The sequence below is a fragment of the Lepidothrix coronata genome, unplaced genomic scaffold (genome assembly GCF_001604755.1).
Source record: "Lepidothrix coronata isolate B3197 unplaced genomic scaffold, Lepidothrix_coronata-1.0 Scaffold0, whole genome shotgun sequence".
In the NCBI taxonomy this organism is placed as follows: domain Eukaryota; kingdom Metazoa; phylum Chordata; class Aves; order Passeriformes; family Pipridae; genus Lepidothrix; species Lepidothrix coronata.
In genome coordinates, this window is record NW_016690180.1 from 7,482,104 (window position 1) to 7,505,849 (window position 23,746).

The following is a 23,746-nucleotide window of genomic DNA, read 5'->3' on the forward strand; positions in this document are numbered from 1 at the left end:
GAGTGACAGAACAGGGCGTGCTATCAAATGACAGGTAATGGGAGGGGAGCTCTGGGATGGACTGGTAAGAAGGGAGTGGGGCAGGATTTATGACAGCAGCATGCTGGACCAGGCCAAGTGGGAAGTATGAAGAGGCAGCTGGCTTGGGCGCCACTCTGGTACCTCTGACAGCGACGCTAATTTGGGAGCAGCAGCCTCTTCCTCATGACCATTTCTACCAGTGAAAGAGCTGCTGGTAAGTTGTCCCACTTGCCCAACTTGTTTTTGGCATCACACACAGAAACTCTATTTGAGAGAGCCAAAAAAAAAAGGGATCCAGCTTCTGACATCAGTATTGCAGTCGTTCCACATTCTGGAAATCCAATGCCACTTTGGTATGAGTTTGGAGTCTTGGTTCTGTTTTTTGGTTTTTTTCCAAGTAAAGCCCTCAAGAAAATTAGATTCTCAGGAAATAAATGAGACTCTTCTCAAGGCCAGTTAAAAATCTAGAAGGCTTGAGAAGCCTTCTGGGGACATGCTAGGGGACATCTGGTCAACAGATAATCTGATGAAGGAAAACACGAGTGTTCCTTGATGACAAAATTACAGAGCTGGGGAAAAAACCTCCATACTGAGAGGCTGACTAATAAGCTTCGTAGTCATGGGGAAAAATACTAACTGCATCACACAGTTGGTTTTAAATTACTCTGACTTTCTCAGTACAGAGATCTGGGAGTTGTTTTGCATAGTTGCAAGACATAAGATCAGTTGGCTATGACAGCCAAAAGGCAAGTAGAACATTAACAATTCCGGAGAAAAAAATGGGAGAAAAAATAGACTTACAGTACAGAGCAATTCTATGGCATGCTCTCATCTTGAATATTATGGTGCTTCCAATGCAGCTCAGAAAGTGTGCAACAGAGCTGAGAGACAGAAAAAGGAGAAATACAAATTAGAATGATCAGAGATACAAAGTGGTTTCTTCAAAAGGGATTAGGTAATTCACTTTCCAGGCTGAAAACACCTCAAGATGAGGAATACAATATCTGTAACCGTGTGAAAGATGAATGGGGAACAAGTAATTGCTGGTTTTGTAAAATCAAAACTAATCAGCACTCAGGGAAATCAGGGAAAGATTTAAAGCAAACAGAAAAGAAACTCATCTTTATACAGCACAATTACATTGGGGGGATTCTAGACACAAGATATGGTAGAAGCAAACAAAACAGTTCCAGAAGGCACAACCTACACAGAGACTTGGTGGCTGCAAAACACCTGCATTTGCGCAATCCAAACCTTTGTGTCAGGAAACTTCTCAGCTCTGATCAGAGAAGGACAGGAGGGTGCCCTGGTGAAAGATCTCCTTCTAGAAGGATCACTAGCCAGCGTGGGAGACAGGGTGACCATTACGGTGATTCTTACAACTTTTGAAAACACATGTTGAGAGCCTTGCCGCTTGAACTAAACTCCACCTAGCTCACACCTGGAAATGGAGACTGGAACATCATGTGCAGAGAGCACAAGATTCAAGATTCCTGAGAAAACACACCTTTTAATTATTTTAATTACGGTATAGTAATTAAATATAATTAATATTAATAATATTAATGTTATTAATAATATAATAATAATTATTAATAATAATATATTAATAATACTTTCTCTGTAGATGAAGGGTAAAAAAGTACCAAAGGTGGGAATGGATGTTTTTCCCATTGTCTTTGACATACAGACTGTTTGAGAGCAATGGCACTTCCAACTTGTTGCATAGAAAAACCCCACTTACCTAAACTTTTAAGTGTTACTTCTCGCTTATGCGCATTTTGAGCATTCTACTGCATCGCTCTGTTGTTCAGGCACATTGGCAAGCTCAGGTATTTCCGAGCAGGAAACACCTTTTAAGAAGTCCTCCCAGAGGCACATTTTAAATCTGCCTTTCCCTTGGCTAGCTGGAGGCTGAGGTCAGACATGGTTGGGCTGGACATGCCCCAGCTACACTATTGTATCTCTAGGACTTGAAAATACAAATAGGAGACCTTTCCCAGCAGCAAATGCCTGCCATTTACTCACTCCCATTCCCCTAATCAGCTCCACAGATCCGACAGATCTAGTAGCAGCCTCAGGAGCTGCTTCTGACCATTATCAGGCACAGAGCCTGCCCGTGTCTCGGTGGTTTCACACCACGCTGCTGCACAGCTGGCAGCTCCAGCGGGCGGCCGCCGCATGGTCAGACAGCTGCTCCCCCAGCCCAGCCGCTCCACCAGCCCAGCCTTCTCCCCTTCCACACTCCCCTCTGCTTCTCCTGGCACAGCAGGAGCGTGCCCAGGCTGGAGGGGCTCCTTGCTCCCACAGAATGGCGCGTGACTTGTGTCTGCAGTGTGGCCTCGAAGGGGGTTGACAGCTGCACGTTCTCTGGCATGTAGAGGGTAAGTGAGGAAAAATGAATGGAGTCTTTCATAAAATCCTCAGGGGACCCTGAAAAACACACTTAGCTCTTCAATGCAAACACACAGCCATATACACTGAGTGCGTGACGCTGTACCAGCAAAAGTGTTTTCTACTTAGCACAGCTTACTTAGAAATTTTTTTTTACATTGTTAATAATCCATCATTGATGTTTAGGCATTAGATACTGCAACCAAATTCAGCCTTACCTGAATCAGTTGCACTGTTTTAAAATGCTAGTTATCATAAAGTAGTTCAGGTTAACAATTGTATTTAAACTACAGAATTAAGCCAAACTAAATTATTTGTTTTGGCATTAGATTTATATAGAAACTAATTTTAGCTTCATAATTAAAAATAAAAATCTAATGCACTAGAAATGAGCTTCCTCTGTGGGTTGGAGTGAGTAGAAAAGAATGTATAGCATTCCCTGTAATGAATGAATTGAAAATTTTGGTGTTTAGAAGCTGTTCATGTAAGATTGCATATCCTGAAAATAGAGTCCTGCATCATCACTGAGCAACTGGAAGAACAGCAACACAAAGGTTATACACTAAAGATTTTTAATCTGAATAATTTAGTTCAAGTTTTGACGAAGGAAATCTATCAAACTCTCCATTTCTCCTTAAGATTTTTTTTCTCCTTTCAAGGCTCAGTGAAAGTTCTATTTGATTATCTGTTGTATCAGATGATTGTGCAGTGTCTTTATCATACATCCTTTTTTTGTTTACTGTGGCATCACATTATGAAAGTAGCTCATACTAGACTATTGCCTTTTAGTTTTGCAAACTTACACTTCTGCTAAACAGAAGACTACCTTATGTTGAAAATGTATATTACCATTCTGCCATGTATCTTAAAATCTCAGGAAATTTTGTATTGCTCAACCAAAAAATTAAGAGCAACTTAGTAAAAAGGAGTAAACAAGTGGTAAGTATTAAATCACTAATATGTAAGTAGCATAGTAACTGGTATCCATTAATATCAAAGAGAACAGAGACAAATACTTTGAATCATGGCTGTTAATGACTAGTTCTTTTAGAATTACACGGTTTTCATTTATCTGAGGTAGATACATACGAATTATGTTCCCAAGGGATTATCACATACTCTCCAGCAGCTCTCTCAATAGCTTTTAGATCCAAGACTATTTTTTACCATATCTTATAACCCGAACAGCTAATTTCTGGTTTTGCTATATTCCTTCACTTTGGTTAAATAAAAATACTAGTTTCTTATTTCCCTCATTATTTGGAAAGAAAAAGTAATACACTTTATGATCTTATGAACTGGAAATCTGTACCCTGGCCAAAGTTGTTCAAATGAAGACTCCCTTGTATTTCTTGGTTGATGTTCTAATGCAGGTACTCAAAATGCCTCAAAACTTCTGTCTAGTGCTGGTGGTTTATGTCCAGCTCTTACATCAGCAAAGAAAATACTTGAAAGTATAAACTCAAGGCATATCTGTGTCCAAGCCTGCATTGGCTATGCTGAGTGCAAACCCATATGAACAGACACAGGGCAAGAACCTGAAATAGTAACAAGATGCAAATTGTCCCATTTCTTGCCTTGAGATTAAAATCCAAACATGATTTGTGAATTTCTACAAACAACTTAATAGGAGACCAAACTGCAAAAAGTAAAGGGATATTTGTAGGCCCCCTCTCTCATGTAAGAGATTACAGAGAATTTATTCTAGTTGCAAGTCATAAAGACTGGGCTGCAAGCAAAGCCTTACGTGCCATAGCAGGTCTGGTGTGTGTGTGGCAGCCAAGGAACTGTGCTAGATGTGCCTCCTGCAGCTGGACAAGGTCCTCACTCAGGGCCACAAATGGAAGAGTCCAGCATGAGGAGAACCAATAGGTCTTTTAGCTTCCAGTAAAAAGTGTACAGGTCAGGATTTCTTCTTGAATCTTAAGGAGGCAGAAAAGTTGTGGGTTCAGTCTGGAATATTAATGATTTCCCCAGGCTTCTGCAAATCGATTTAACTTCCATTAAGCAAATCAAATCACTTTTCATTTACACTTCTGTCTTTCGTGTAGATGTGTTCCAAACAACATTAGCAGGAACAAAACCCTGGAAAGGTCAGATTGGTACTTACTTGGGGCTCTAAACATGCCTGCTAATTTAGGGAAACACAAAAGCATTCAGCATCAGGATTTTTGGTAGAGCTTTACCAGCTGTAAAAGAGCTGAGGCATATTTTTGCAACCCTCTTCTCTCTGTTCATGCTTGTTAGAAACAACTAACTTGGGGATAATGTGACCAGCTCCTTTAAACTGGCCTGCTTATTTTTAAGAGTTTTAAGAAATTGTGAAAACAGTTACTTTACAGGTTTTTAGGGTTTTTTTTAGAAATGTTTATAGTGAAGTATTCGGACTCATTTCCTGGTGTTTGATTTAAGGTATAAGAATTAATTTTTTCATGTAGTTAAAATTTATTTTGAGGAAGAAAAGAAAATTTACTTAGCTTTACAATAAACATTGAGTTAATTCACAATTATCGATGAACATACAGGTATGATGGCCCATATGACTACTTCAAGTCTTTTTTAATGTCATTGTCTTTGTGGTTATGCCAGATTGTAAAAATATGTGATTGGAAATACAATTTATAATGCAAAGTTAATTCTTACTATGTTTTTTGAAAGATAGTAAGGGACATATATTCCAGGAAAACAGCTGGCCTGTTTAACAAATTAAATAAAATATGGCATGCATTAGCTGGAAATACATGTAAACTTAAAATGAGAGGGTCTGTCATGCTTTCTTTGCACATTCCCCCTTCCTACTAGTCCTTTACACCTAGTTACACTGCTTCCAGCAACAATAACCCTGCCATCAGCTCCAAGACACTGGGATTCAGTTAAAAATTCCCAGAAGTCATGGAAGTGCAGTATGAACAAGCTGCTCATGGGTGACTGGGTCTATGCTATGAAATCATGAGACTGTAAAAACCCACTCTGAAACAAGGTGGTACTAACAGAAGATGTGCAGGAAAAGGGAAGGAAGAAGACTGAACTCCCATGGCTGTTTAGTGAATCAGGGGCTCCAGACACACGTCACAGCAAACTGAACATGACCCAAGTTTGACAAAACATCAGTTCCCAATACCCTATTAAATTAACAGCTATGATTGTGAACTCTCCTGTATTTAATATTTATTATGGATTTGATGGAGAGCAAAAGAATTTTAAATTGTTTGATGACAAGCCAAATTTGTTACCAAGTAGAAAAAAAAGTATGTCCTCTGAGAGATATTAACTAGATGCAACAGAATGAAAGCTTTATATTCAATTTAGAAATCCTGTGTATACACGTTACCTCAAGTAGAACAACATTAATTAGCATGCCTTTTATTTTGTCCTCTAAGAAAGGGAAAAAAATTCTTAATACAATTTATATAAAATGCTGTGCTTGTCCACTCAAAAATATTAATTTGAGGCAAGACACTTTGCAGGAAGGCACCATCACAGGAATCTGCTCCACTATTATCATCTAAATCTTCTACATCTTCTTACTTGCAGGATAACTCACAACTAAGAAACTCTGTGAATATTTTCATGATAAAGCTAATCAGCTTTGGAATAGCACACTGAACACCACAGCAATGTAATTCTCGTGGACAGTGTATTTTCAGAGTTCACCCATCACAGCCATGAGAAGCATTCTCTAAAAGGTAAATTTCTGATACAACTTCATCGTCTGATTAGCACATTCATTTTTTTAGAAGATCAGCTTTTCTGAAAGCAATCTCCCTGTTTCGATTATTATAAGCAGTATTTAGCTCTTTAAGCATCCTCCTCTTCTCCCCATTTTCCTCCTCACTTCAGCTGATTGCTCTGTACCCCCTCCCATTATCTTCTCATTTATGATATTCTTCTGTAAGTCCACTCAATCAATAAAGTCTTTGAGAATTTTCAACTTGGTAGGCAAGTTATTTTTCAGCTCCAACAAGGATGTCAGGGAATGCTTTTATGCTATCAAACTTCATGGTTTTTGCTCCCTTATAGCCAAAACCCTGAAATAAACACAATGCTAGGAGATGAAACTGCACAGGCGAGCATATGAGAATCCATAAGCAAGGGCAACATTTTGGTTGAGACAGAGCAGGTGATGCAAACAGCAGGAAATACTCTTCACAGTTTTGCCAATGTAACTCTTTTCTTACAGATCATTATAACACAATATTCCATTAATTGGGATCTTTTCTCCACAAACATGGGGGTTTTGTCATGACATGCACAAATTGAGAAATAAGGCTAAATAGACAGAGCTTGATATTAAAAGTCAAAATATTGTTCAAGCTTTTACCAAAGTTTGTCAGGTTCAGCCTTCTGCACTTAAATGTAGCTAGTTTAAATACCAGCACTTTCATTCAATCATTTTCTTTGGAACTGAGTGCCTGGAGAAACCCATTGTGGGCAAGTCACTGCATCGGTCTAAAAATACATCTGGCACCATGAAAGAGTTTTGAAAAAATTAAGTACAGTTACTTCTGTGTCTGCCTCAGCTCCTTGGCCCTTCCCCCCTGAACAGTTCAGTGTTATTCCTGACATGACAAACCAAGCATGACAACAATTTGAAGTTTCCAGCATATCACTTTCGCACAAAACAAAGTGAGAGTTCTACAGGTAACTTTTAATGCAAGTCTTGAAAATTTGAGAAGGCTCTGATATTCTTCCCTTCTCAATACATGTGATTGCATTTATTTACATGTATTTTTACCTTTTGCTATACATTCATATACATTCAGTTACCCTTTTTATTCTTAAACAACAGCAGAAATGGTTTGTAGTCATGACATGTCACAATAGCCTCATTTGCCATTTATGCAAAATTAAAAAAAATTATGCATAAATACTTTTTAAAAATCTTCTGGCAAGTCAGGATTTTCTCCTCATTTATTAATAGCTGTGCCTGGCAGAGCACACCATAGGTGGTGATACTTGTGACTAATCTAGATGAAGTTCAAGTTAGCAGATAGGAGGTAATTTTCTTCATTTCTTCATTTGACTCTTACTCATCCCAGGTATCTCCGTATTTATTTACTTTAACTAAAGAAAAGAAAAAAAAAAGTAGTCATATATGACAGTTTAACTGCAAAAGTTTATCATATAAACAATGCCAAAAAGTATGATAAAGTGCACTATCATTTGAAATGGTGAGTAGGGGGAGTGTCACTCACAGCATAACATACATCTAATTAAAGCTACTTTTGAATAAATGGGGAGAGGACTTTGTTAATCATTATTCCTTAATGAATTAATATTCAATCAGAAGGCCTACTGTGCTAATTCCTGCTCTATAGAATTTGTAATTACTTTTAAACAAATGTAACATGTGGATGAAACAAAGACAATTGGAGGAAACAGGCAAGGAATGTTACAATAAATAATGAGGCTACATAATCTAGTTACATGTACAGTTGGATGGATTCAGGATAGTTAAAAACATGTTCAAAGACAAAAAAAAGAAATCAGTAATCCCTACTAGGAAACTACTCAGCCATTATTATTTGGCAGCTTCCTTTAGCATAGGAGTGAGTCAGAGAGTAAAAAAACAGGGTGCTGGTCTAACGGCTTTGTCCAGAAATATGTCACCCATAACTGACCAGAAAGTGAAAATAGGTTCTCTTGAAAGTGACCTGCAAAGCAGTCCATGATTGACTGCCATCACTGAAAAGGCTAAGGATGGATCTATACGATCCAGTAGGAATGCTGACACTAGTCAGGCAACCCTTTATAAATCTACTTGCAAATTATTTACTAAGCTCACTGTTTATTACTAACTATGTGCAGCAGAACCCATGGAATAGAGCAGAATGCCTGACCCTTGTCTCATTGAGTTATCAGCAAACTGATCATAATACCCTGACAAATCTCTTTGGAGTGACTGATACTGCAGTGAGGCACAATGAGAAGCTCTCTGTAAGTACAATTTGATTTCCATTTCTATTAACTATGGCAGCTGAACAGGTTGCACTCATTCCCTGGAAAATGGGCCAGTCTAGATCACTATGAACATGCACGTATTTGTACAGCTACAATGAAGGGAGAAGGCCCTGGCAGATGGAAGTTAGAGATTGCTTAAAGCTGGTTTAAACATGGTTTGGTTTCCCTTCTGTCCTTGCAAGGGAGGGCAGAAATCACTGTCTCCTATTTGCTAGGGACCAAAGATAAGAGGATGAGCCAAGCAGTAGTGACTCAGAGTATGAACAGGCACACAGCAAGTAACACGTCCAGCGTGACACAAGAAGCTAAACTGGATCTTAGCCCGCAATATCAGTGTAATGTTTGAACTGTAGATTTAAATGTACTTGCACGAGTAAAGCATTCCTGAATTTCTGTATTTCCTCCTTACTCTTTTTCCCTCAAAATACAAAGAGATAGTTTTAAAAGTTTATTTACAAATCTCATGCACTGCTGAGAGCGGTTTTATTCTCAAAGCCCGAGTACAGCCTTCAAACAGAACACAGAAATATAACAGACAGAATGCATTATTTGATCAACATTTTATAGAGGTCTTTTATAGACCTCAAATAACTAAAAATAAAATAACAAATTTACATTCTCCTTTCACAGCCACAACATTTGCCACGGAATACGGCAAGGTTTGCAGAATGCTGCTTAATATTTCTGTGTATCGTTTTCAAGGGGTATTTCTAGGCTTTCTATTTGTGGAGAAGTATCTTGGAAAAAAACATTGTGTAAATGCACAAAGTGTCAGCTGATGGAATTTAAAAGCAATCTAAAACCACAGCTTCAATAATTTTTTCATGTCTCATTTGGCATAGTCCCATGATAAGAGAAAAAGCCTTTTATCCTTGAAATAACAGATTGAAATCATTACACAATAATTGTTTATAATTTTTCATTCAAGACTGCAGATAGATGATCTGGAGAAAGTAATTCACAACATCAAATAGACTGACACTTAAGCAACACTGTTCCAAAGCTTAGTATTACTGCTTCAGAACTTTTTGCTTTAATACACTCTCATGTACTTACTACCACTCGTTATGCCTAATAGGAGGTGACAGCTGTTTCTACAAGTCTTGTTTTAGTATAGCTGCCAAGACTGTGCACTGCATACAAACCCAAACAATTCAAGGTGACTAGTCCAGCAGTGTGTTAAATGGGAAAACATTCCTCTTGCTAAAATTGTTTTCACAGATGCCACATTAAATTCAAAAAAGTTCTAGAGCAAGCAGTTATGGATTGCTTTTGTGTCTCCTTTTCAAAAAACTGATTGAGTCAAAAAGTTCTCTGAATGGCATCTTATTCTTCAGGACATTGCATTCTTATTTTGCTCTGTAAAGTTTTCTTTTTTACTGTGAAAACAAATCCCAATATTGCTGCCAAATACTGTTTCCTTCCTTTGGGTTTTAATGTAGAAAATGAACCTCTACAAACAATGCCTCTATAGAAATCCACTAATTCCACATGAAACAATTAATAAAAATAAATACCCTCCCCTTCAAAACCATCAACCATGTGCTCTATTTTGAGAGAACAATGCTATCTAAAACACACCTCCCTCCCACAGCTAAAACTTTTCAGTATAACTCTGAGCTCAGACAATTCTTTGTTGAAAGAGGTCACTTGATATACTCAATCAAGCAAAAGTTATGAGCTTTTCAGTCTGGAACCAAGCAATACGTTTAGATATAAAAAAATTATAATTTGCTATTGGATGTTCAGGATTTTTGAAAAAAATAATTATTTTGAAATAAGAAACTACAGACCACCTCACATATGAGATACCTGAAGATACTGTAAAGATAAATTGCTTGTATGCAGAATTAAGCCTTCTATTTGCAACCATTTTTAACATTATGGCAAATATTTGACTTTACTAAGTATTTCTGTAAATCAGTATATTACCTTCCTTAGCTGGTTTTTCCTGTGAAAATTTGTTTGGAGTTTCTGCCTTTGGTGGTAGCATTATGTCATATGTCTCTCTGTGTTTATTCCTTAATTCCTCATATGTGATGCCTTTTTTCTTACGAGTTTCTTCTGGAATTGGAGCAGGTTCTGAAAAGAAAACAAACTTATAAATATACCAAATATGGCATAGCATACCAAAATTTGGCTACAATGTGTTCAGAATGCCAGTTCATTACTGGTCAATCCCAAATTAAAAGAAGCTGCAATTCTAAATACAACAGAGAACGTATATAGTCTTTAGTTAATCTGTTCCTTTTATCCTTTTAATTTTGTCAAACTGCTTTGAAAGACTGGAGTTAGTTCATTTTCTTAATTTTATCCAATGGAAATTCTAACATCCATGTGGTAGTTGACAGACAAAATAGTTCGGTCACTTTATGTAAAATTTATTATAATCAGAAATTTGATATGTATATCATTTCTGAAAAGAAATCTGAGTGAAGCTTGAGGGTTTGCATTAAGGCTTTAAATTCTGCTTTCAAAGAATTAGTAACCATCATCTGTCACCTGATAAACTTTTTATCCTTTTATCTACATTTATAATGCAGAATCTTGGTTCTATAATTAAGGTTTTTACCAACTATTGATCTGTTTTATGAAGTGCAATTAAAATTTCCTTGACACATTTACATCTGATACTTTCATATAATTATAATCCAGTGGCACAAAGGTGCTTTTTTTGTGAAATAAAACATTTTTGATAAAGGAGTTGACAAAATCCAAACCAAAGTAAAAAAGTCTGCATTTGACAGTAACTTCCTCCATTGTGTACCAGAGACACCTGAATTCAGAATCCTGCATTTCCCCTGCAACAGCTGACCACAGTTCATACTGGAGGGAAGGGAACAGCTGTACAGTATGGTACTTGAAAACCATTTTAGTTCTCTGTGAGAAAATCAGACTGTTGCCAGATAGAACACAATATCCATTCAATTCCCAGGAGACTTAAATGTTATCATGTTATAAAAAATAAAAAAAAATAGTTTAATGTCAGAGTTACAGCAGTATCCAGTTACAGCGCTACGGCCAGTGCAACTGCAGTCACCTCAGAAGGGCCAACAGGAATTGGTAGGCTGTGGTTTATTCAGTACAAAGGATGGTGTATTCGCCCCTCTTTCAATCAAAAAAAACTTCCAGTCAGGCTGAGCTTTTTGCAGGGTCAGTTCCACAACAGATTACACCTTGTAAGTTAATTCAAGATCTTTACTTGCCATTAGAGCTACAAAACATGAAAAAACCCTGAATTTATTTTACAGTTACACAAAATAATACTTACAGTTCTCTTCTGTGTAAAAAACAATTCTGGTAACTTCAAGATCTTTCACTCAAAACCACTGTATTGTACCATGTATGTTTGCATGGGATGAAAATACATAGTTTAGTAAGAGCAGTACCTATAAGAAAGGCAAGAATCTTTGTAGTACAAACTGCTAAACATTAACACAAAACTCACCTTCAACAGTGTAATCAGTAATTCCTGTAGGTGAAGATTCATTCAGGGAAGCACTGAATGGAATAGGTTCGTAACTTGAGAGGCCTCTATCTGTTGAGCTATAATCATCTGAATAGCTAGAAGAAGGTGCAAATCCAGGTCTTGGAGAAGAAGATTCAGTAAATGACTGAGAAGGTAAGTCTGAAAATTCAGATTTCCGACTGGAACGGCTGGAAAAGAATACAATTAAATATTAAATACAAAAATACTAAGGTTAAAAACAGAACTAGAAGACTAACAATACATGCAGTTAAAGAAAATACTCTCTTATTTTAAATGGTTTAGTTTCCAACTGAATCATCATCTTAAAAAAAGTTTGGGATGTTTTGGGTGTTTTCCTTTACATTGCAAAGATCTCTATAGTTCCTTCCCCAACACTCTTCCCTTCCTCACAGAATCTTAACTCATACCTGAAAATCTCCAGAACAGGAGAGAAAAGAGATGAAGCATGTTGCACTTTACAAGACTAAAATGACAATCCCTTCCCCCAGGGAATCTTCAGACAAAAAACCCTTATCAGACACAAATAGTACAGGGTGTGCCCATGTAATTAGTGCTAGTATGAACTAGAGTTAAAGGCCTGTTAGGAAGAATTTGCAATTTAAAACTTGTCATCACTAGAAGCTGCTGCAATTGATCAGTATCAAACAGAAGGAGAATGAACAGCTATCTTGGGGAAATTAAATTATGAAAGTTTATGAAGATGCTGAATTCTGCAGAAACACTAATGAATTTTCTCTTGGGAGAGAAAGGTAAAATCATATAAAGAATAGTCTGGAAACTGGTGGCAGATATTTTAAAGCATTTGCTATACTCATGGTATGGCCCTGCAACCAGTAAGCACCGTCCCTCTATCAAGAATGCCACCACTTGGTGCCACTAGAACATCTCTGGAGTATTTATTTATCTTTTAATTTCTGCTTAGCTTCCTGTGAAAAACATTTGCAATTAGTGTTTGTTTTATTCTCACAATAACCATAAGGAGCAAAGCCATTTTATTGCATCAATTATGTTTCTAAAAATATATGAAAAGACAGGTTTAAAAACCTACCTAATCTTTTAACTGCAATTTTTAGCTGCAAATCAAATTACCAAAATATATTAATGAGTAGATATATAATTACCATGAAAGTGTAATGATTTCTGTTGCTACTTTATAAGGGTAGCGAGTAAGGATAATAATGGAATTGGCATGAATTTGAATTAATCATTCAACCAAGAAAAAGGAATTTATTACTTAGGAAATAAAATGGCATGGGCCGTTTAAGGTTGAAGGGACTTATTGGTGCAGCAGATGGCACTTAAACAAGTTCTCACATAGAGTAAACACAGTTAATAATCATGACAATTTCATATTAGGAACTGGAGGGGGGTGAGGGAACAAGTCCAGTTCCAATTCAGCTGATTCTATACAGTAAACACATGAAGAGGTAATTCCTAAAATTATGTTTGGGGTCATAAAACCATAAATATTTCAGAATAAAGGTAAACCTTGCAGACAAAATAAAAACTGTCATAAATGTGAATTTATAAAGTTTTTAAGAATTTAATCAAATCCTTTATAAACATTTAACAAATCTTAGCACATACATAGGAGGACCACTACTCACTATCCAAACACTATTCTCCCAGTTTTGAATCAAGGGTTTAATTGAGATATTCTGAAAGCAGCTTGCAATTAAAAACCAGTTGAGGTAGAAAACATTCTGGAAGAAAACAGGAAATAGTTTTAAGAACCTGATGAGTTTCTCATATGTACAGCATAATGCTGTTACAGATGTAAAGGACTTAAACAAACAGCAGAAGGTTTGACCACCATGCTTCTTCCTGCACTGATATTGTTTACTGAGTTCTTTCCTTTGATAAACACTGAAATCATTTCCATCCTTTTCCTACTTTAATCCAACTGAACTATGGGAAAAACTGCCAGAATGTAACACTATTTTATTTCAGTTATCTTAGTTTACTTCTGAACTAAGGAGGCAACTTGTGCTGTCACACTACTGTGAGTAAATTCCACGTGGGAAAAACTCTTAATTTACAAGGAATATAGTGTGCAAATTAAAATGTTCATTTTTCTACTCCTCAAAATGATTGGTTGTATGCAGAGAGCTCAAAATGCATGTTTTATAGCTTGCCAGCTGATACAGATACAGTTTCCTGAAAGTAGTAGATCTGGGATAATGGGGAATGGGGGAAGGTGCAGCTCCGGAAGTCTTTGAAAGCTGCAAATCTAGTCTTGATCTGTTAATGTTTAAAATGCCCTATTCAAGAATAAGTTTTAAATTTAAAAGAGAATTAAATTCTTACTTAGGTGAACTATGTCTCTGAGCTTGTCGTAGAACATCTCCTATCGGAGAATCCTTCAGTTTCTTAAATTTCTCACTACAGATTGGCAAGTAGGATATCTTTCCAGCCAGGTATCCACACATTCCAGCAACTTTTTAAAAAGAAAAAAAGATGGATTTATATGCCATATCATAATATTCATCATAATTTAAAAATAATGATATCAAATAAATTATATAGTATCTTGAACGAAAGAAAAAACCCTCAACAGTTTAGATCTGAACCAAAAACATGCAGTAATCATCTCTGCTTCTTCTGCAGACAAAGGGTACTAAAACCAAATGCAACAGCTGAAGAGAGACAGAAAGCAATGATTTAGACATGGCATGAACATCAGATGATTTCAGCTAGTACTTGATGAAAGGTGACAAAAAAAGAAAAATAATTGCATCACTTTTTCCTAAGATCCAGAAGTCACAATTAACTATCAAAGGTGATAAAACAGTTAGGAATAAATAAAGGTAGTAAATTCTGCTAATTTAATCCAGTAGAACAGTCAGATCTTGCAAAGGCTTTCACTAGTATGAACAGAGGTCTAAATAAGCTTAGCATTTAGGCCCAGTATCTTCTGAAGAGTATTCTACAGTTTGGCTGCCAGAGGGCAAACAACTGAATTAGCTGAACCCTTGCAATCACCAGGCAAACACTTTCAATTTAGTGCTTGAGCTATCTCCATCTGCTGTACAGACATAAGACTAAATTATCAAGATAGTTATTTCTGGGCTTAAAACTTATGATTTGCATCAGCTGGCTCCTTCAAGTTTTATGAGTGGGTCAAATGGACTATGAAGGATTCTATGGCAATTAACAGTTTTCTTGATTTTGTAGGGGAAAATGACTAGACCTTCTTTCATATGCAATGAGTATTTCCTACATATAAAGACTAAAGAGTCTCAATCACCTTTAAGTCAAGACACAGTTAATTACCAGTAACATTAATCATCTGTGATTCTCACACTGTAGATTACATTACCTGGGAATCAATAGAAAAGGGGATTTTACCCTAGCCTGCTGTACTGGTACCGAAATTGTGATTCCTGTTCTAATGTCTGTATTTTCAAGAGGAGGTTAAAAATCTTTTTCCAAGGGAAAAGAAAAAAAAAAGCCACAACTGTGAGTGAAGTTTACAAAAGAGAAATGCAAGGGTTTAGCTGTTTAGCAGGATAAACAAAAAAAAGACACCTCAAATACTACAAATATGTGCAAAGAGAAAAATTACAAGCCCCTAAATCAGCTTAAGAAGAATTCAAACTAAATATTTAGCAATATAAAGCTAAGCAGAAAAGGTGATTAATCTTTTGCATAAATTACAAAAAGAAAGTCTCCTTTTCTTGAGGCCTTCCAGTCAAGAAAAGTGGAAGCATCCCTCAGGAAGATCTTTTACTCAAAGTAATTATTGGCTAAAATATTTGGTTTCTCTTATTACAGAACTAATAGCCAGATGATCCTATTTTTGAAGTTAGCACAGTAAATCAGACATTGTTGTTCTCTGCTTCTTCTGCATTCACTGTGACAAGATCTTAGAGAAGCTGATTAGAGAAGGATAAAACAGGCCAGGTCGCAGAGCAGACTAACATGAAGTACATATGAATCTTCCCCTTTTTTGTCAAAGACAGAGAGAGGACCAATAGCTCTGTGCTATGTTGAAGGGATGTTGTCAATGTAGTATATCAGCCTTGACTAATTAGAACTTTCAGTAAATTGGCAGAGTGCCTAGAAGACTACTGAGGAAAGTATAGTAATTCCTATAGGCAGAACATCCTGGCTAGTCCAGCTGCACCTTATTTTTTCCCCTATTTCAAAAAATGAGTTCTGTTAAATAGGGGGACTGTGGCCCTTAACAAGAAATGTGTAGGAGTGATCAGGGAAGTTGCAACTCTTTTATTTATTAGAAATGTTTGTGTTATACCATTGTTTGGTGTTCAGAGAAAGTAAGCAGACTTTAGCATAAACAACTGGGAGCTCTAGTCTCTCACATTCATTTATCTGCTTAAACAAAACTTCCTTCACCACAAATCATGGGGTTTACCCTCTTCCCAGTGAAGTAAACTGGCTATATCTGAGCAGATTGGCAAGATGGCAACTTCCTGTTGTACTGTCCTCTATTACATTGAAAATGTTAATTTATTAATTTATTTTTGATTATACTTAATCCAAAAATCATTCACATGAAATTGCTGTTTTCCTACAATTGTACATACATAATGTCCAGGAAAAAAAAAGTAATTAAAATAGCTTGAATGGGACATGTGAGATACAAGAAAAAAGACCTTCAAATTAGGAAGGGAGGGGTGGGTGTATTCTGGCAATGTAATTTAAAGTAAGCTTGTACAGTATCTATTTACAATGTTTTTATCTTATATGATTACACTACATTTATCAAGCAATTTTATACAAAGCTTATAAACAAAAGTTGTACAAAAGGTACAGCACAAATTCAAAGACGGTGAATAAATCACGGAATCATAAAATGGCTTGGGTTGCAAAGGGACCTTAAAGATCATTCACTTCCAACCCTGCTGCCACGAGCAGGGATGCCCTTCACTAGACCAGGTCGCTCAGGGCCCCATCCAACCTGGCCTTCAACACTTCCACCGATGCAGCATCCACAACTTCTCTGAGCAACCTGTCCAGTGCCTGACTACCCTCAGTAAAGAATTTCTTCCTAACATCTAATCTAAATCTCTCCTCTTTTAGTTTAAAATCACTGGCCATTGTCCTATCACTGTCTGTCCATGTAAAATGTCACTGTCCCTCTTTTTATAAGCCTGGTACTGGAAGGCCTCAATGAGATCTCCCTGAAGCCTTCCCTTTTCCTCAGCTCTCTCAGCCTGTCCTCATAGCTGTTCCAGCCCTCTGGTCACCTTCATGGCCTCCTCTGGACCCACTCTAAAAAGTTCATCTCTTTCTTGTGCTGAGGACCTCAGACCTGGATGCAAGCACTCCAAGTCTTACCAGAGCACAGAACAGGAGCAGAATCACCTCCCTCCACTTGCTGGTCCCTCCACTTTTGATGCAGCCTACGATGCCATTGGCCTTCTCGGCTGTGAGCACACACCATTGGCTTACGTCCAGATTTTCATATATGAGAACCCCCAAGTCCTTCTCTGCAGGGCTGTTCTCAATGGCTTCTTCTCCCAGTGTGTACTCACATCTGAGATTGCCCTGACCCAGGTGCAGTACCTTGCACTTGGACTTGATGAATCTCATGAGGTTCCCACGGGCCCACTTCTGGAAAGCAGCCTTGCGGAAAGAGTACGGGGTGTTTGGGTTGAGGGAAAGTTGAGTGAGTCAGCAGTGCCTTGGCAGCCAGGAGGGCCAACCATGTCCAGGGGGGCGTCAGGCAGATGTCCAGAGGAGGGTGACCAAGATGGTGAAAGGTCTCAAGGACCAGACTTACAAGGAGCAGTTGAGTTCATTTGGTTTGTTCAGCTTGGAGAAGAGAAGAACGAGGGGTGACCTCATCACAGTCTACATCTACAACTTCCTCAAGATAGGCAGTGGAGGGGGAGGTGCTGATCTCTGTCTGGTGACCAGTGATAGGTATGAGGCTGCATCAGGGGAAGTTCGGACTGGCCATTAGGAAAAGGTTCTTCACTGAGAGGGTTGTCAGTCACTGGAACAGCACCAAGCCTGTCAAGAGTTCAAGGAGCATCTAGACAACACTCTTAGTCATATGGTTTAGTTTTAGGTAGACCTGTGAGGAGCAAGGAGTTGGGACTCTGTGGTCCTTATGGGCCCCTAACAAATTGAGATATTCTATGATTCTACTAGAATGCAGTCACAGTAATCAGCCAGCTGGTCTCATGGGAATTACACCTATGTAAGACTTCAGAATATAGGGCGTGAATACAAGCTGAATTTATATGTAGCTTTTACTTACATGCAACTTTCATAAAAGAGCCAAATCTTGAGCTATCTCTTAGAACACCTGAAAATGAGAATGAAAGTAATTAGCAATCAGAATTAAGAATTAAGCTGAAAAACTTCAACCGTAGTTATGTGTGTAAGTTACTCTGTAGCATGTTTGTAGGTAGCAGGTTACTCTTTTACATTTAAAGAAAAATAAAACCCCCCTAACATCTGAATTCCCCATAAAAGTAACAAATCTAAGAATTATCCCTTTAATCATATTTAATCATAGTGTTATTACACACTGTAGAACATATTGTTTCATAATCAGTGAGATATTGCATTTGTCACACAGCATAAAACGCACATGATCTTCATTTTAAGTTCAGCTCCTTCTTTAGTTTGAGGAACTTCAAATCACGTAGCTGCACAGTCTGAACTTCTTTTAGTTACAAGTAGATTAGACATTATATTATCATAGTAACTTCACTAACAGCAAAAATATATTTTACCTGAGCAAATCCAAACAAAACCAAAGTATTTTTACACTTTACCTTTTCTAATTAAGAAACTAGTACCAAGCATGCTTACTGCAGCCAAAGGAAAAGCTGTGAAGAAGAAAAGAAGTTGCTTAAAATATGATTTTCAGTATTTTCAGTCACATTTAACAAAATGACAGTTGCTATGCCTTACTTACTAAGCTCATTTGTATAAGAATATAAGGATATATATAATTAACAAATTGTATATAAATTATCAAACATTCTCAACTCCAGTTTTTAAGACCTATTACAAATTATCTAGTACTGGTTAATGAGTCATCCTGTTAGCATTAGACTTCATACTTCCTAAAATACAAAAGCCAATGTCAGATGGGATAAAGCTCTACAGGCAAGACTCCAGGTCTGCTACAACTACTATAGCATCAACATGCAGAACTCTAGGGAGGCATACACAGTTCTTCAGGACAGAAGGCATAGAGGCCAGTGCCCCTAAAATTTTTTGATAACCGAAAGTCTTGACATTGTTTTAACATAAGAACTTTGGAAAAAGTTTAACTCTTATAGAGCTATAAATCAAATTGATTAAAATTAAGTAACATGTTTTATTCACCAGCAAACAGGGCAGCTTTTTCTGTAGCTTATGGGTCAAACTATACAACTTGGGGTTAGGGCCAGGAATGCAGAGAAGACAACAAACATTGAAGACCATCACTGCCTATCACAAACAGCTTAACAGTTCATGTCAATTTTATCATATTGAAAGACTTTAGGTGGCAAGAAGCATTTGCAGGTCGCAAGAAACAAAAGGAATGCTTATTTCAAGAATGATAATTATTGATTAAAGATCACTACGCCTACACAAGATACAGGAACAATGAAATAACAAACATGACAGAAGACTAAAAAAAGACAAACATGACAGAAGACTAACTACATAAAAGATTTAGATATGCCATAATGAAATTTAATTTTATGCAAGTCTGAAAATGTAGAAGTTACGAAAAGGCTGTAGAAGTTACCTAGGAGAGAAATTTTGGCAACAGCACTAGATGTTTATAGTATTTTGATGTGCACAATTTGCTAATTAAGTTCATACCTGAAGATAAATGATATTTGTCACAGTATTAAAATATACTTTGCAAATAAACAGTTTATTCCCTCATAAATTCTGAAAGTCTAAACTAGGCAAGGAGTCCAACCAACATTTCAGGGTAAATGTGACTGGATGTCACTTTTAAGAAAAAGTATTGGCTCTTTGGCTTAAGGCAAGATTAGAGCAACACTTCAAAACCAGAAAATAAAATCTTCCAATCTATTAGAGATTAAAAATCTCATGCTTTTAGAGATTCCAGACCTAGATTTTTCCAAAATTTAGGGTTCTAGATTTTCTGAGATATAGAATGACAGTAAAGATTTGAAGCTGAACTGTAAAATTAAAAACCAAACAAAGGGAGGGAGGGTGTGTTAAGAAAAATATATTCAAAAGAATTTATTACAGAGGACTTCAGCCTAACTCTTATAAGTCTGAAATGATTTATAGGCCCAACACAAATATTCTGGACACCAAAGACAGGTTAAACACTTGGAAACAGCCACTAGTATGTGAGCATATGAGTGACCTGAAATGGTAACTGGAAATTAAAAGAATAATAGCTAAATGAAAATTTATTATACATAAAAATTAATATGAATACTCAACTGTAAGGAAAAAAAACCAACAAAACAAGCTTTATAAATTAAAAAATATTAATGCTTTTTACTGCTATGGACAAAGAGTAATTTTCTGCTTCAGGAACAAAATAAACCTAGGGAAAATAATGGAAGGCAGAAAATATCAATAGCAAATCAGGATAGGAATATAATGTACCCTAATTAAAATGGTTTTATGTGGAAAAAGTTGTATCAATATGATTTGATTTTGTTAGCGAGATTAAAAGTGCAAAGGATAAAGTTGTAGCTTGTAGTGTGAATTTTCAACAGTGTTAGAATTTATATCATATGATATTGTGATTAAAATTTAGTTACTCCAGTATAGCATTACTACATATATATATATTATATATATATATATATATATATGTATTAGACTGGAGTATGAAATGACTGCCAACAGAATCTGCCAATAGAAACTATGCCAAAACACAGAGGGTTTGTAAGAATGGGTAAAAATTTGCAACAGCTTGAAATTTAAATAAACAAACTGAAAATACACAAATTTATAGTAACATCAGTGAATAACAAAAACTGATATACTACAAAGTGAGGATTTCAAGGCAGTCACATAGACAGCTCATACCTCTTGCAAAGGGAAGTTCAAGCAATAGGTATTTAATATAGCCAATACAACAATCTACGGAAACAAAGACAGGAGACCTACAAAATAGTGATGGACTTCAGGCTAGCCCAGTGAGATAACAGCACAGTACACAATCCCTCCCTCCCACCCCCTCCAAAAATTCTCAGTTACTGTTGTAACTCCCTAAAGAGAAACAACTCAAGAAACTAAGTTAGGGCTTCTCAACAGGACCTTCATGTTGCTTCCCAGTGACTGTGCAAAGACTCACAGGGCAATGAGTTACATTGCCAAGCAGCTGAACACCTCAGGAACAGCAAACAGCTCCCTCTCCTCTTTGTCTTCCAGAAGAGAGATTATCAATAAGCCATAACCAATCGTGATCATACCACTAATAGACGTGGCTCTTTTCACTTACAAAAATATACAGAAAATGGCTATGTTTTAGCAAACATGCCGAAGGTTTCCAAGTATTTGGACAAAAGTGGAAGAGGAGAATGCCAAAACAATGGAGAAGGACAAAGCATATATCTGATTCATTAATTCAAAATCACAGTGCCGTAGAAGCTGCCTCTGAAAGTACTGACTTCCAGGAGAAATCAGAGCCTCAGTGTGCTAAATTTAGCAAATCAGCTGCTAAATTCTTCACCTGTCCTGGTTTCTGTCAAGCCACCTATCAGGAGTAGCCTACTAGTGTCAATAAACCAGCAGGTAACAATCACATCAGAAGGCTTGTTCAAACCGTGTGACCAAGTGTACAAAAACCAAGTATGCCACGGACAACAGAAATTATGCCCAAACGTCGGCTTTTCAGAGACACAGAAATTTGCTCCAAAAGTTGAGCTGAGTGACTACTTGTTGTTCTCTTCACAACTCTTCATAAAGATGGAAAGCAATGGTTAGAAGTTAAACTGTTTTATTCTTGCATGCTAAAAATAACAATAAAAATTGAAAATAAAAATGTAGAAATAACAAAAAAAATCAGAAACATAAATAAACAAGACATTCATTAATTAGATCTATTTTCAGACTTTCAATAAGCACTTTAACTTAAAATATGAAGAGATCTTGTCAAGAATAAAACTTAGAAACTATGTTGCACCTTTCACAAAACTCTAGCCTGCAAACTCCTAATAAAGGTAAACACTACATGGATCAGCATTTACTGGGATGCAGTTTTAGACCATATGAAGCTTGTTAATGGACCGTTGTGATATATTGACCCAGGCCTTCCTTACTGCCTCAGATAACAGCAAGAGGTAAGGGTAGAAGAAAAGCAAACAAGTTTACCAAAAAACTGAACTTACCTCTATACCGGGCACTCTCTTCAGCACATTCCTTGAGGAGTCTTCTTTCCTCCTCTGTCGGCACATAAGGCTTAGGTACTTCCCTCTTTCATTAAAGAAATAAATTAGAAAAGAATGAGTAAAGGAACGGTTTGGGGATTTTTCAATCAAAAAAACTTAATGTCTAATTTTCACACCTTGTAGTTTCTGTAGTTTCACCCACTTTCTATAGTTAAGAAACTGGTGGCTTTTGTCCATAAATGTCACATGAAATATATCATTAAAAAAATAAGCACTTCTAGAAACCATATGAGAGAGCAGAAAATACTTTGTGCATAGTCAATCCCAACTCAGCTCACTCCTTTTTCTCCAGAAAAGCCTGTGTTGGTCCCTGCAACCAGCCTTCCAAACAGATGAAATCTGACAGGTCAGGAAGTGCCGCCTTTAAGTACTTCTCAGGGTTTCAGTGACATAACACATGTTGTTGGTTCCTACATATGTATTCAGTGAGAGCCGACCAGCTGTTTCCCCAGCAAGTGAAAGGTTTGTGCTGGAGGTGTGTGACCCTCTCCCACCATGAGAGCCGTGCAGCCAGGCACGCTTCCAGACCACCAGCTAGCCGGGAGAACTGTGAGAAGGCCAATGGCACCGGGGGAACACAGAATCACAGGTCAATTAGGTTGGAAAAGACCTCTGAGATCACTGAGTTCAACCTATGACTGAACACCAGCATGTCAATTCCACCATGGCACCAAGTGCCAGGTCCAGTCCTTCCTTAAACACCTCCAGGGATGGTGACTCAGCCACCTCCCTGGGCAGCCTATTCCAATGTCCAGTAACCCCTTCTGTGAAGAAATTCTTCTTGATGTCCAACCTAAACCTCTCCTGACACAGCTTGATGCCATTTCCTCTTGTCCTGTCACTAGTTGCCTCGGAGAAGTGGCCAAGCCCCACTTTGCTACAACCTCTTTTGTTGTAGGAGTGATAAGATCTCCCCTGAGCCTCCTCTTCTCCAGCCTAAACAACCCCAGCTCGCTCAGCCACTTCTCACAGGAGTTGTGCTCCAGACCCTCACCAGCTTCACTGCCCTTCTCCCGACACGCTGCAACACCTCGATGTCGTTGAAGTGACGGGCTTAGAACTGGACACAGCACTCCAGGTGCGGCCTCACCAGAACCGAGTACACGGGGATGGTCACTGCCCTGCTCCTGCTAGCTGCACTATTCCTGACACAAACCAGGATGCCATTGGCCTTCCTGGCCACCTGGGCACACTGCTGGCTCATGTTCAGACACGAACACCTCCTCACCTCCTGCCGGGACCCCCTGCCCGGCCCCTGAGGCCTCAAGGGCACCGTGCCTGCGAGGAGCTCAGGGCAGGGGCGGCCGAGCCGCTGACATGAACCCCCGCTCTCCGGCCCCGAGCCTGGCCCCGAGCCCCCCGCGTTACCCCAGCAGGAACACCGCCAGCCCGGAGAGGTGTCCCCAGCACAGCGCGGCCGAGCAGCGCGGTTACCTGGGCCGCGTCACCGCCGGGCCCCGGGCCCTGCCCGGCCTCCATGGCCGCCCTGACCCGGAAGTGCGCGCGGCGCCGCTGGGGC

General features: G+C 38.0%; 1 protein-coding gene across 1 annotated transcript; it reads right to left on the reverse strand.

Annotated features, from left to right (window-relative positions):
• Positions 1-7,042: 7,042 nt before the first annotated feature.
• OCIAD1 (OCIA domain containing 1) lies at positions 7,043-23,736 on the reverse strand. The gene is made up of 8 exons (XM_017805069.1): positions 23,662-23,736; positions 22,168-22,252; positions 18,619-18,672; positions 18,096-18,143; positions 14,174-14,303; positions 11,825-12,033; positions 10,309-10,458; positions 7,043-7,479 (listed from the first exon to the last, which is right to left on the reverse strand). The coding sequence occupies exons 1-8, from the start codon at positions 23,704-23,706 to the stop codon at positions 7,442-7,444; spliced, it is 759 nt and encodes a 252-aa protein (XP_017660558.1). The 5' UTR covers positions 23,707-23,736; the 3' UTR covers positions 7,043-7,441.
• Positions 23,737-23,746: the final 10 nt, after the last annotated feature.

Bases quoted from the DNA above. Each gene is read 5' to 3' on its own strand.
- OCIAD1 (XM_017805069.1), bottom strand. From the start codon at position 23,706: ATGGAGGCCGGGCAGGGCCCGGGGCCCGGCGGTGACGCGGCCCAG. The intron at 18,144-18,618 runs GTAAAGTGTAAA...TCTCATTTTCAG, and splicing joins TAGTTTCTTAATTAGAAAAG to GTGTTCTAAGAGATAGCTCA. The intron at 14,304-18,095 runs GTAAGTAAAAGC...CTTTTTAAAAAG, and splicing joins CTCTTTTATGAAAGTTGCAT to TTGCTGGAATGTGTGGATAC.